The sequence below is a fragment of the Salmo salar genome, chromosome ssa15, assembly GCF_905237065.1.
Source record: "Salmo salar chromosome ssa15, Ssal_v3.1, whole genome shotgun sequence".
Classification (NCBI taxonomy): domain Eukaryota; kingdom Metazoa; phylum Chordata; class Actinopteri; order Salmoniformes; family Salmonidae; genus Salmo; species Salmo salar.
This window is the reverse complement of record NC_059456.1, coordinates 69,808,058-69,822,084: the sequence shown is the minus strand read 5'-3', so window position 1 is coordinate 69,822,084 and position 14,027 is coordinate 69,808,058. Positions and strand designations below refer to the sequence as shown.

General features: G+C 44.3%; 1 protein-coding gene and 1 long non-coding RNA gene across 6 annotated transcripts; both read left to right on the top strand.

Moving 5' to 3' along the window:
• The first annotated feature begins 3,342 nt into the window (after positions 1–3,342).
• On the top strand, positions 3,343–4,137 carry LOC106572226 (uncharacterized). 2 transcript variants are annotated; one of them, XR_001321080.2, is made up of 3 exons: positions 3,343–3,570; positions 3,718–3,931; positions 4,091–4,137. It is a non-coding gene; the product is annotated as an uncharacterized lncRNA (long non-coding RNA). The 2 variants fall into 2 exon arrangements; XR_001321081.2 differs by having other exon boundaries at positions 3,343–3,604.
• A 1,526-nt stretch (positions 4,138–5,663) lies between these two features.
• On the top strand, positions 5,664–13,882 carry LOC106572227 (protein-L-isoaspartate O-methyltransferase domain-containing protein 2). 4 transcript variants are annotated; one of them, XM_014146226.2, is made up of 8 exons: positions 5,664–5,938; positions 6,031–6,063; positions 9,891–10,012; positions 10,124–10,443; positions 10,611–10,713; positions 11,131–11,302; positions 11,921–12,044; positions 12,442–13,882. In XM_014146226.2, the coding sequence occupies exons 4-8, from the start codon at positions 10,137–10,139 to the stop codon at positions 12,873–12,875; spliced, it is 1,140 nt and encodes a 379-aa protein (XP_014001701.1). In that variant the 5' UTR covers positions 5,664–5,938; positions 6,031–6,063; positions 9,891–10,012; positions 10,124–10,136; the 3' UTR covers positions 12,876–13,882. The 4 variants fall into 4 exon arrangements, with proteins under 4 accessions (XP_014001701.1, XP_014001700.1, XP_014001705.1 ...); XM_014146230.2 differs by having other exon boundaries at positions 5,714–5,868; XM_014146225.2 differs by lacking the exon at positions 9,891–10,012.
• Positions 13,883–14,027: the final 145 nt, after the last annotated feature.

Genomic DNA, 14,027 nt, shown 5'->3' with positions numbered 1-14,027 from the left:
GAGCGTTAGAAAATGTCACGTTATGCCAGAGATCCCCTGTTTTGGTTAGAGATGATCAAGAAGGCCAAGATATAGTCAGAGAGAGCGCTTCCTGTTTGGAATCTTCTCAGGTTTTGGCCTGCCAAATGAGTTCTGTTATACTCACAGACACCATTCAAACAGTTTTAGAAACTTTAGGGTGTTTTCTATCCAAATCAAACAATTATATGCATATTCTAGTTACTGGGCAGGAGTAGTAACCAGATTAAATCGGGTATGTTTTTTATCCGGCCGTGCAAATACTGCCCCCTATCCCCAGCAGGTTAATACGGCCAGCAGTCACTACGAGTATCTGGTCATGGTATTTGGCCTTATCAACGCCCCTGCTGTGTTCCAGGCTCTGGTTAATGATGTTCTCCGCAACATGTTGAACTGGTTCGTCTTCGTCTACCTTGATGACATCCTCGTCCTCTCCCGCTCCACCCAAGAACACGCGCTCCACGTCCGACAGGTTCTCCAACGCCTCTTGGGGAACCGGCTTTTTGTAAAAGCAGAGAAGTGCGAATTCCATCGCTCCACCATCCCCTTTCTGGGTTACATCATTGCTGCATGGAGTGTACAGATGGATCCCGGTAAGATGAGAGCGGTGGTGGACTGGCCACAGCCTACGTCCAGAGTACAGCTGCAACGTTTCCTGGGATTCGCCAAATTTTATCGTCACTTTATCTGGGGCTACAGCACCCTGGCTTCCCCCGTCTGAACTCACCTCTCCCAAGGTTCTGTTCACGTGGTCCCCAGCTGCTGACCAGGCATTCCGGAATTTCAAACACCGCTTCACCACAGCTCCCATCTTGGTTCATCCTGACCCGTCCCACCAGTTCGTGGTGGAGGCAGATGTTTCGGATGTCAGAGTGGGGGCTGTCCTGTCCCAGCGGTCTGCCTGGACCTCAAGTTACATCCCTGCGCCTTCTTCTCCCACCGCCTCAATGCCACAGAGAGGAACTACGATGTGGGGAATCGTGAGCTTCTTGCGGTGAAGATGGTGGTGGAGGAGTGGAGGCACTGGCTGGAGGGGGCGGAACATCCATTAATTGTGTGGACCACAAGAACCTGGAATATCTTCCAGGCAGGCTAGGTGGGCCCTACTGTTCACCTGGGTTCAACTTCTCCCTCTCCTACTGGTCGGGATCCAAGAATGTCAAGCTGGATGCGCTGTCACGCCGCTATAGCACCACAACTACTACCCGGAACCTGAGACCATCCTTCCCACCTCCGTCCTGGCGACGGCACTCAGCTGGGGAATAGGGAAGCAGGTTTGGGAGACGCAGCGTTCCCAGCCGAACCCCGGGGGGTCCAGATAACCAAATGTTCGTGCCTGACGCAGTCTGCTCCGTGGTCCTGGAGTGGGCCCACTCCTGACGCAGTCTGCTCCGCGGTCCTGGAGTGGGCCCACTCCTGACGCAGTCTGCTCCGCGGTCCTGGAGTGGGCCTACTCCTCCAGGCTTGCCTGTCACCCGAGCTCCCGTCGGACCCTGGCTTTTGTGCGACAATGCTTTTGGTGGCCTACCATGGTTCCTGACGTCTCCGCATTCATAGCTGCTTGCACGGTCTGTGCACAGAACAAGACTCCACGGCAAGCTCTGGTTGGTCTCTTCAAACCTCATGCCTGTCATTCACCATCCCTGGTCTCACATCTCCCTGGACTTTGTCACGGGTCTTCCCCCGTCTGATGGCAACACCACCATCCTGACCATAGTGGATCGGTTTTCCAAAGCCGTCCACTTCATTCCTCTCCCCAAGCTACCCTCTGCCAAAGAGACGGCCCAGCTCATGATGCAGCACGTCTTCCGGGTCCATGGACTAGACATGGAGTAGACATGGTCCAGTAGACATGGTCTCCGACCAGGATCCTCAGTTGTCGTCCCGGTTCTGGAAGGCGTTCTGCACCCTCATTGGGTCATTGGCCAGCCTGTCCTCCGGGTTCCAACACCAGTCCAACGGCCAGTCGGAGCGAACCAACCAAGACCTTGACTACTCTGCGCTGCCTGGTCTCCGCCAACCCCACCACCTGGAGCCAGCAGCTTGTGTGGGTCGAATACGCCCGCAACACCCTTCCCTGCTCTGCCACGGGCCTATCATCTTTTGAGTGTTCCCTGGGGTATCAGCCCCCACTCTTCCCTGAGCAGGAAGAAGAGTTTGGCATACCTTCGGCGCAGATGTTTGTCTGCCGCTGTCATTGTACCTGAAGGAGAGCCCGGTCGGCCCTCCTGAAGACCACCTCCAGGTATCGACGACAAGCGGATCGCCACCGGACCCCATATCCCCAGTATCGTCTCGGGCAGAAGATATGGCTGTCCACCCGGGATCTGCCCCTCCGGGTCGAATCCCGCAAACTCTCCCCCCGGTTTATCGGCCCGTTTCCCATCTCCAAAGTCATTAGCCTCTCTGCTGTTCATCTTCTGTTGCCCCGTACCGTTCATATACATCACACCTTTCATGTGTCCAGAGTTAAACCCATGTCTCACAGCCCTTTGTCTCCTGTTTCTATACCTTGATCCCGACCTCACTGGATTATTGACCCCTGCCTGCCCTGACCCTGAGACTGCCTGCCATTCAGGACCCTTTGCACCTTCTCTGAATTTCTGACCCCTGCCTGCCCTTGTATTAGAAATAAACTTTTGTTTCTTCGACACTGTCTGCATCTGGGTCATAGCTGAAATGTGATAAAACTGGTCTTTTAGAATATAATAGGTTATTAAAACTGCAATGGCACTATAGCAAGACATTTTTATGCAGTAGTTTACTTACTTTGTGTAAAGGCCGAAAGGTCTCATAACAAATGGGTTACCTGTCTCTCTGCTGGACATAATGCATTCCTAAGGGATTTTACCTAAAGTGACGTGTACTGGGCAGGATTCGTATAACATTTCATAAAATTTACACAAAAGAGGATATCATATTATATATTATTGCAATCAGTAGACATCAGGGAACACCCATATATCTTTTAGTGTTTACATGCAAACTTTTGGAACTAGCAATTTTATTGTCTTTTCCAGACCACCTCAAACATTTTAAGCCATCATTGGGCTATATGTTCCAATAGTTTATTGAAATATAGACATGTGAATCGTGTCCAATACGGCTCCATGCAGCTGGTTGGCAGCTGTACAAAATCCCTCAGATTGGAGGAGCATACTACAGAGATGAACTTGATTAAGTTGATTTCACCTGTTGACTCTCTCTCAATGCCACACACTTGTCACTAATTATCAGGCCTGCCCTGATAGGCTCATTCACACTTTTAATTTGTATTTAAATCCTGTTCATTTTGCACAAGCTGGACATCCATGAATAGGAATTTGTTCTTAACTGACTTGCCTAGTTAAATAAAGGTAAAATAAAATAAATAAAAAATCCTATTAGCGCTCTGAGATACATTGGAATAGAAATGGTCAAGATGTCATGCAACGGAGAGGACATTGAGAGGAAACTACTAAGGGAATCTTTCTGGATCCACAGGCTCAACACACTGTCTCCTCTTGGCCTTAATGAGGAGTTTGACTTTAAACTTTCTTTAGCTCTAAAAATGTACAAACTACTGTTTTTACCTTAATTGAATAGTGTATGTATATTAGTTTAAATATTTATCACATTCCTCATGTATGGTTATATATTTTGATATATTGAATGTTGATATTGTGAACCAATATGATATATTTTTACCTCCTGTTTCAGGAAGTGATGTCACTGAGCACTGTTCCTATATATAGGACCTCCCACCCCCACCTGGGATATGGATGCCTGATGAAGACCTAAGGGTCGAAACGTTGTAACAATACAATCACCTGGGAGCATGAACAGCAGTGTGCGGCGCTTTTGTTTTTCATGTATTTACATCCTGTCAAGACTTTCCTCAGTTTCTTTCCAGTTGTATGCATCCAAGTTAAAAGTAAGTTTGTTTCATATTTTCCATGTATAATTTAGTTGTCATAACATTAAGATGTCATGTAATGTCCTTATTTAAGGTATATTGGTTTAATAGATTCATCCTTATGACCGTTACCTTTTATTTATGCAACCTGCTTATAATGTCTCTCCTTTGTTGCAGAACCACACACAAATCCAACTTTACCATGTCCAACCACAAGCCCTCAATAAATATGTGAACTTTGGCACTGTCTCTGTTGTCTGCTTGCTCTCTGAACGGAGCCTAATTACCTATATTGAGTTTCTTAGTATATTTTTCAGCAGCCATATTGGAAATGACCTCCAGGGGTGTAATGGACAAAATCTGTGATGGCACTATAGTCAAAAATACTTATTTAGACATGCCCTAGCTGTATGTGAAATTTGGTGGCTCTATCTCAAAGTCCACAATGTTTTCACGTAGCCGCTGGACTATGGTCAAAATGATCTCAATTGGACCCCCATTAAAGTATTTTAGAGTACTTTATGATCAGAATTATTGTCTATATTATCTGTAGGACTTAGTTAGTCGGTAGATAACATTACAAAGTAATTCTTATATTGTTTGGAATGATTTTACCCTATTTTCTTCTAATAGGAAATCCGGATATCAGCAATTGACTGACAGGCTTCCCAGGCTGCCTCCAACCTTTAAAATGTCCCTTAATAAGGTATCTAGTATTAGTGTACAAAGTTTGATACTTGCATCAGAAAATGGAACAATTATTTCACCTATGCGCTGGACTATACTATTACTACCACACTGTTAGAGTTTTGTTTACCATCAAAGAGTGTGTCCACCAGTCAAAATCTGGATAAACATTCTGAAGTGCATTCCATGATAATTTCACATGCAAATAGCAATTGATTTCTATGATATAGGCATAAGGGTTACAATTGGCATATTACAGGCGTACAGCCCACATACTGCTTTATGTTTCATGTCAAACAAGTTCAAAAACTTTGGGGTGATATTCCAAAATTGCATTCAAAGCCTAATTTCTAAACTAGGTAAAATTAGTTTCATATCGGATGTTTGTGGATATTTCGTTTACTCTCGTCAATAGCTATTGAACCAAGCATGCCATAACTATGAAGATGGTATATTCTGAATCAGGGGTGGATGGATCAATATCCACACCTTTTTTTGTTCCTTTTTTAAAACTATTTTTAAATAAGATCTCAAGATTTCCACCTTAAATAGCTCTTAGGCAAAGCATGACATGACTATGAAAATTTGATATTCTGAATCAGGGGAGGATGGACGCTTTGTGTAAGAGCTATTGAAGATTGAAAGCAAAAAATGGAAAAAGTGCATTTTTGTCCATCCTCCCCAGATTCAGAATAGCCCCACTAAAAAGAAAATCACAATTTCAACAACAAAAAAATATGGATTTTTGTCCATCCTGCTTTGCCTAAGAGCTATTGAAGATTGAATGTTAAAAAAATACTAATAAATACGAAATGTACAACAACAAAAAAGCTGTGTATTGTTGTCCAACCTTCCCCTGATTCAGAATATATCATTTTAATAGTCAAGGCACACTTTGTGTAAGAGCTATTGAAGATTGAAAGCAAAAACAATATTATAATAATAATAATAAGACATAAATAAATAAAAACAGTGGATTTTTGTACACCCTCCCCTGATTCAGAATGCATCATTATCATAGTCATGTCACTCTTTGTCTAACAGCTATTGGCTACACCGATTATCAAATTTAAAATAATGTTACCTAGTTCATTTTCCATTGGAGATTTAACATTTCGGCCAATGCAAGACGAGTACAACTCTCCCTCTGCACCGGGGTACTGACTGATCACAGTTTGGTGTTTGTGTGACGTTAGTGTCAGCTGGTCAATGTTTACGTCCAGAATTGTGGCGACATCTATTGAATGTTTATGGGGGAAAACGAGAAGGTAACAACATCGTTTTTTCGAAATACAGTTGACACTATAAGCAGCGTCAATTAACCGTCACATCCATAAGGTAAAGACCGCTGCTTCGTATTTCTTATGGCGAGTGTCTTTGTTAGCTCCAGCAAGACAATAATTTATCTTCTCTCCCGTGTACCCCTGCAGAGTGCTTCGTTGACGACATCAACAGAGACAAAGGTGATGCATATTTATTTATGTATCTCGCGTTGGAGCAGCAGTTCGATGACATGTTTTGTTTGGTTGTTAAATATCAAATTCCCAATATCAAACTATTTGAAAGAAGATTAAGAAAACCACTGTGAATGCGCAACAAATGCTTACCCAAGTGTTGGCTGCAGTACTTTTGGTGATAATAAGAATATGTATGTAAACATATACTATTTTGTTATTCAGTGGCGCAGCTGTATTTTGTGTGTGCGTTGATTGGTGGGAAATATGCATCACTGAGAGGATTCGATTATCTGGTCCGGGCGCACTGTTATGCGTGTTTTTCATTGGGTGAAAGTAGTGGCATTTGTTTTGGAACCGGGCTGCCTCCTGGGTGTGAGCCAGGTACCTTGTTCAATGCACACGGCGAAATCGGCTCAAAACAAAAGTGATGTAATTAATCACGTTGAGTAACGACTAGGATTCTGTGTTCTCACATGCACAAATGATTACTTTTGATATAAACGCCCTATCTGCCTTACAATGAAACTAGTTTGAAAATGCAAAGGTATATTATATGGTAAAGATATGTATTTCTGGACGATACACCATGTTTTCTTGTTGCCAACATCACCGAGCATGCCGCGTTCATCTGATAGTCAGAATTAGGAAAATATGACATTTTCGATTTTCTAACTGGTTGTTATACACGTGCCACGTTCAACTAATCAGCAAATCGGACATTTCAGTTTTCTAGTACCGACTAGCAGATGAACGCGGCATTGATGTTCGATTTCAGATGGGCGCTCCTCCCTCACCGCTTTTGCCCGGTCACGTCGCGCGACATAGACAGGTGCCCAACGGCTCAGCATAATCGAATCCGCCTACTCCTGCAGTAACAAAGAAGGCGTCTCCACCATTACTAGGATTATCGTGTGCTGTGGCAGTGACACCGCCCAGCTACTCGTGAAAGCAGAACACAATACGAGTTTATTTGACTAGTTTGTAATATAATAACTTAATTAAAGGCCCGAAGAAAGAGGTTCTAAAACAGGCCTGTCTTTTACACACACCTTCAGACGCAAAATGACATGTTCAAAGCTCATTCTTTCTCCAACTAGAACTCATTCCAGGGTTTTTCATTATTTTTTACTATTTTCTACAATCTGTAGATTAATAGTGAAGACAAACTATGAAATAACCCATATGGGATCACGTAGTAACCAAAAAGGTGTTAAACAAATCAAAATATATTTTATATTTGAGATTCTTCAAAGTAACCAGCCTTTGCCTTGATGACAGCTTTGCACTCTCTTGGCATTCTCTCAACCAGCTTCATGAGGTAGTCACCTGGAATGCATTTCAATTAACAAGTGTGTCTTGTTAATTTGTGGAATTTATTTCCTTCTTAATGCATTTGAGCCAATCAGTTGTGTTTTGACAAGGTAGGGGTGGTATACAGAAGATAGCCCTATTTGGTAAAAAACCAAGTACATATTATGGCAAGAACAGCTCAAATAAGAAAAGAGAAACAACAGTCCATCGTTACTTAAAGACATGAAGGTGAGTCAATCTGGAAAATGTCAAGAACTTTGAAAGTTTCTTCAATTGCAGTCGCATCAAGCACTGTGATGAAACTGGCTCTCATGAGGACCTCCACAGAAAAGTAAGACCCAGAGTTACCTCTGCTGCAGAGGATAAGTTCATTAGAATTACCAGCCTCAGAATTTGCAGCCCAAATAAATGCTTCAGAGTTCAAGTAACAGACACATCTCAACATCAACTGTTCAAAGGAGACTGCGTGAATCAGGCCTTCGTGGTCGAATTGCTGCAAAGACACCACTACTAAAGGACAACAATAATAAGAAGAGACTTGCTTGGGCCAAGAAACACGAGGAATGGACATTAGAGCGGTGGAAATTCGAATTTTTGATTTTTGGTTCCAACCACCGTGTCTTTGTGAGACTCAGAGTAAGTGAACGGATGATCTCCGCATGTGTGGTTCCCAACGTGAAGCATGGAGGAGGAGGTGTGATGGTGCTTTGCTGGTGACACTGTTGATGATTTATTTAGAATTCAAGGCACAGTTAACCAGCATGGCTACCACAGCATTCTGCAGCGATACGCCATCCCATCTGGTTTGGGCTTAGTGCGACTATCATTTGTTTTTCAACAGGACAATGACCCAAAACACACCTTGAGGCTGTGTCAGGGCTATTTGACCAAGGAGAGGGATGGAGTGCTGCATCTGATGACCTGGCCTCCACAATCACCTGACCTCAACCCAATTAAGATGATTTGGGATGAGTTGGACTGCAGAGTGAAGGAAAAGCAGCCAACAAGTGCTTAGCACATGTGGGAACTCCTTCAAGACTGTTGGAAAAGCATTCCAGGGGAAGCTGGTTGAGAGAATGCCAAGAGTGTGCAAAGCTGTCATCAAGGCACAGGGTGAAGAATCTAAAATATTGGCTCTAACCAGAATAGAAAGAGGAGTGGGAGGCCCCGGTGCACAACTGAGCAAGAGGACAAGTACATTAGTGTTGAGTGTGAGAAACAGACGCCCCACAAGTCCTCAACTGGCAGCTTCATTAAATAGTTTCCCGCAAAACACCAGTCTGAACGTCAACAGTGAAGAAGCGACTCCGGGATGCTGGCCTTCTAGGCAGAGTTGCAAAGAAAAGCCATATCTCAGACTGGCCAATAAAAATAAAATATTAAGATGGGCAAAATAACACAGACACTGGACAGAGGAACTCTGCCTAGAAGGCCAGCATCCCGGTGTCGCCTCTTCACTGTTGACGTTGAGACTGGTGTTTTGCGGGTACTATTTAATGAAAAAATACTGAGAAATAATGATTTTTCAACTAGTCGGCTCGGGAATTCGAACCAGTGCCATGTGATAACCCTCCAGAAGGACAACCATCTCTGCAGCACTCCACCAATCAGGCCTTTATGGCTGAGTGGCCAGACGGAAGCCACTCCTCAGTAAAAGGCACATGACAGCACGCTTGGAGTTTGCCAAGAGGCACCTAAAGGACTCTCAGACCATGAGAAACAAGATTCTCTGGTCTGATGAAAACAAGATTGAACTCGTTGGCCTGAATGCCAAGTGTCATGTCTGGAAGAAACCTGGCACCATCTCTACGGTGTAGCATGGCGGTGGCAGCATCATGCTGTGGGGATGTTTGCGCTCAGGACCTCAGACTGGGGCGACGGTTCACCTTCCAACAGGACAACGACCCTAAGCACACAGCCAAGACAAAGCAGGAGTGGCTTCGGGACGTCTCTGAATGTCCTTGAGTGGCCCAGCCAGAGCCCAGACTTCAGGTCTCTGGAGAGACTTGAAAATAGATGTCTAGCGACGCTCCCCATCCAACCTGACAGAGCTTGAGAGGATCTGCAGAGAAGAATGGGAGAAACTCCCCAAATACCAGTGTGCCAAGCTTATAGCGTCATATCTAAGAAGACTCAAGCCTGAAATTGCTGCCAAAGGTGCAAAAAAGTACTGAGGAAAGGCTCTGAATACTTATGTAAATGTAATATCATTTAAAAAAATAAATTAGCAAACATTTGTAAACCTGTTTAGTATAAGGCTGTAACATAATGTGAAAAGTCAAGGGGTGTGAATACTTTCCGAATGCACTGTAAATTATGAACGTCCTGTCAAGTATGACTTTTTACAGATATAAATTGGATAGTGTCCTGTTCGCACAGTTGAATAAATAGTATATAATAGAACAGCAGTGTTGACTGTGTGAGTATGTGTGTGTTTATGTGTAAGGGTTGAATGTGTATGAGAGTCAGTGCATATAGTCTGTAAAGTGTGGATAGTCTCTGAGGTACAAATAATCTCTCAGGAGCAGGTCTGAGCAGGTAGACAGCAAGGGTTAGCTGTTCAGCAGTCTAATGGCCTGGTGGTTGAAGCTGTCTCGGAGCCTTTTGCCCTGAGACCCGATGTTCCGATACCATCTTGCAAACGGTAACAGTGAACAGTCTTTGAGGAGATGAGGGGGATGAATCAATCTGAATCAATTGATCAATATTTTTAGACACCTTTTTGTCAGACTCTATCCTCATCTCTCTCTCTCAGCGAGTCTGTGAGGATGGGAGGAGCCGTGAGTGCGGGGGAGGACAACGATGAGTTGATTGACAACCTGAAGGAGGCTCAGTACATCCGCTCGGACCTGGTGGAGCAGGCCTTTAGGGCCATCGACAGGGCCGACTACTATCTGGAAGAGTTCAGAGACAGTGCCTACAAGGACCTGGCCTGGAGGCACGGCAACATCCACCTCTCAGCACCCTGCATCTACTCCGAGGTGATGGAGGCCTTGGATCTCCAGCCTGGCCTGTCCTTCCTCAATCTGGGCAGTGGTACGGGCTACCTCAGCACTATGGTGGGACTCATACTGGGTGAGTCAGGATGGCACAAACCTCACCTGGCCAGGTGAAACAAAATAAAACAATTATAAGGGCAAGAGTGGCTTAAAAAAACTTTTACCATTGCTTTACATAAGAAAATGGAAAATAAGATGGAAAGTGCAAGTGTACTCGCACCTTGTTTCTCCCCTTTACTGTAGGTCCATTTGGAGTGAACCATGGGGTGGAGCTGCACCAAGATGTCATTGAGTATGCATACCAGAAACTGGAGTTTTTCATCAAGACCAGCGACAGCTTCGACAGGTAGGAGTTTCATGATGAAAATGACAATGTAGTTATTATACCAGAGTTATGAGCTATCAGGAGAATCAAGTTAATTGGCATTATACCAGAGTTATAGGAGCTATCAAGAGAATCCAGTTAAATGGCTATAACTCTGGTTTAATGCCATTTAACTGGATTATCCTGTTAGCTCAAATAACTCTGGTATACCAGGAGAATCCAGTTAAATGGCATTATACCAGAGTTATAGAAGCTATCAGCAGGATCCAGTTAAACAGAATTATTCTGTAACAAGCTAGTAAGATAACATACTGCAGTTATGGTGGGTAGGCTGATTCTCTGAGGAAACTGTGTCGGGAGTGCTACAGGTATCCAAGAAACATCAGACGTGGCTCTGGAATGGGGGAATCATAGGTGTGTGTTTGTGTGTGTGTGTAGGTTTGAGTTCTGTGAGCCCTGCTTCGTGATGGGGAACTGTCTGGAGATAGCCCCAGAGAGTGGTCAGTATGACAGGGTGTATTGTGGAGCTGGGGTGCAGCAGGAGCAGGAAGACTACATGAAGAACCTGCTCAAAGTGGAGGGAATCCTAGTGCTGCCATTGGAGGAGAAGGTCAGCACTCGCACATGCACACCCCCAGTGGAGACTGCTGAGGGAAGGACGGCTCATAATAATGTCTGGAATGGAGCGAATAAAATGGTATCGAACACATGGAACTCCGCTCCAGCCATTACCACGAGCCCGTCCTCTCCAGTTAAGGTGCCACCAACCTCCTGTGAGCCACACACAGACACAAAATGTGAAGTGAAACAGAATGGTGAGCGTCACAATCAGGATGGTTTCACAAGGCTAAAATGTGACTGTAAAGGACATGGCCACTTTTAAAACCAGAATAAACATATGTAAACTCACCTCTTAACCCAGTGCTATTTCTAGATATATATTTCTTGATATATTCTGGTGTCATCTTCCCTGTCATACAACTCTGTTGTAGACTTTGTTGTCTCATCTTTCTTGGTCCCACTCCTAGAAATGGTTTGTTTGTAAGCCTTCTATACACATTGAGACATTTTGATACTCATTTCCTTTGTGTGTAGCTAATGCTCTGTGCTCCACTTGTGACTTGGGTTTAGAGAAAGATCCGTATATAAATACATATTTCTTAACACTGCTTACTACAAAAAAAATCTCCAGTAAACAAACACATTATTGCCCTTCCTCTCTCCTTAGTTGACCAAGATCACTCGAACAGGCTACAACAGCTGGGAAACCAAAAACATCATTGCTGTGTCCTTTGCCCCACTGGTGTTGCCCAAACACAGAGATAGCAGTAAACCCAAAGCAGTGCCTTTACGTAAGTACTGTACTAGCACATCTGTCATATGATTGTCTATGTAACAGAGGTCGTTTTCCAAGTGAGCCTTTGTGTGACGAGTAACCATATCGGAGATCTGGGCCGGTATTCGCAAAGCATCTCAGAGTAGGTGCTTATCTAGGATAAATTTGGCCTTTTAGATTATAATAAATGACAGGGGGGGGACCTGATTCTAGATCAGCTATCCTACTCTGAGGCTTTGTGAAAACAGGCCCTGGAGACTCAGAACCACGGGGGGAGGTGACAGTTTTTGAACACTATGTTGTCTCAAATACATGTTGGACTAGTTACAAAATGGGAAGGCAGAACTTCCATCACTTACTATGTGGGAGAGTGTGAAACGGTTTCCTCTTGTCATTTGTGTGTACCTCCTCAGCGACCATGTTTGAGGTGCGGACTCTGCAGGACTTGGCTCGCATCTCTATCCGTCTGACGTTAAAGAAGACAGTGGTGGGGCCAGGGCCATTGCCCAGGAGGAGGTTGGCCCACAACGGGGAGCAGCTCCGGCAGAGGCGGGCCCAACACTGTGGCTCCACCCTGCGCTCCAACCGCTACGTATTCATGAGCCGCCTCATCCCCGGGCCGATGGACGACAACAACAACCGCTCAGACACAGAAGAGGAGGAAGAAGAGGGGAACTGCAGGATTCTAGGAGAACCTGAGGAAGAGCAGGAGGAAGAGGGGGAGGAGAGTAGGGAGGGCGGTGCCCTTCTACATGAGGCTCCAGTGAACCTGCTAAGAGAAAGGATCCTGGGCCTGCCGCTCCCTGAGCCTCTTAAGATGTACATGCTCCACTACAGAGAGAAGTAGGGAGGGACAGGAGATAAGAAGCTGTGCTCCCATTCTCTAACTTGTTCCCATCCCTATGCTCTTGACTCCCCTTTCTGGATACAAAAGTAATTAATGTGTAAGAAATAGGCTGATAACTCCACGGGAATGGCTAAAATGAGTTCCCATCCGAATTCAAAATGTAAGCCCTAGAAACTTCATGTTGAAGTGAATAACTAGAAGAATTGGATGAGTAGAAGCAATATGGTAATAGCTCCATCTCCCCCGATAGCCCAGGTACGCCCATCTAATCTACAGAGGTGCCTAAGGGGTAGAGGTCGAGGTTGGAAAACAAGGATTTAGGGATTGGGAGCTTCCTTAGTCACCCCTACACCCAGAAGCCCCCACCAGCCCCCTAGGACTATTCCAACAAACCCTCTGAAGACTAGTCTCATCTCACTCAATGCCCCACCCATGAACTCTATCTTGTCTTGTGCCTGACACTGGCACCCAGTCTCAAAGACCTTCTTTCCTCCCTCTTTTTGAATTTTGTAAATGTGATTTTTCTGAGAATGATGATTTTGACCGAACAATTCAGGGGAGCTTTTGAGATCAACTTACAAGAACTGAAAGCCCCAAATGGTGTGGAAATATTTGCTCATTCTGTGTACACATCTGTAAGATCTTCTCATATCTTACTGTGCTCTGCATTGAATATACTTGTTGAGAGCAGGGGTGACAAATAAGAGTAATTTAACTGAAGAGACCATTTCTGTTAAGGCAAATGTCAAGAGGGCTACAGGCATGAAAAAAGTATATTAACACATTTTTACACAGTATAGCAAAGAAATTTCCACATTGTCAAACAGCATTACCCGAATTTACTCTCGTTTTGTGAATTCTTATTTCTTCAACATCAAATAATGGGAGACTGCAAATGCCTTTGGACCATAGAACACCTTTGGATTAGGGGTAGAAAGTGAGTGTGGGAAAGCAATTTACTATTAGGTTCTCAAAGCAGATCTGTAATTAAAGTAGTAAATAATGTACAGTGAGGTCCAAAGGTATTTGGACAGTGATACATTATTTTGTCTCTGTACTCCAGCACTCTGGATTTAAAATGTTACACTATATAAACACAAAAGTATGTGGACACCCCTTCAAATTAGTGGATTCGGGTATTTCAGCCACACC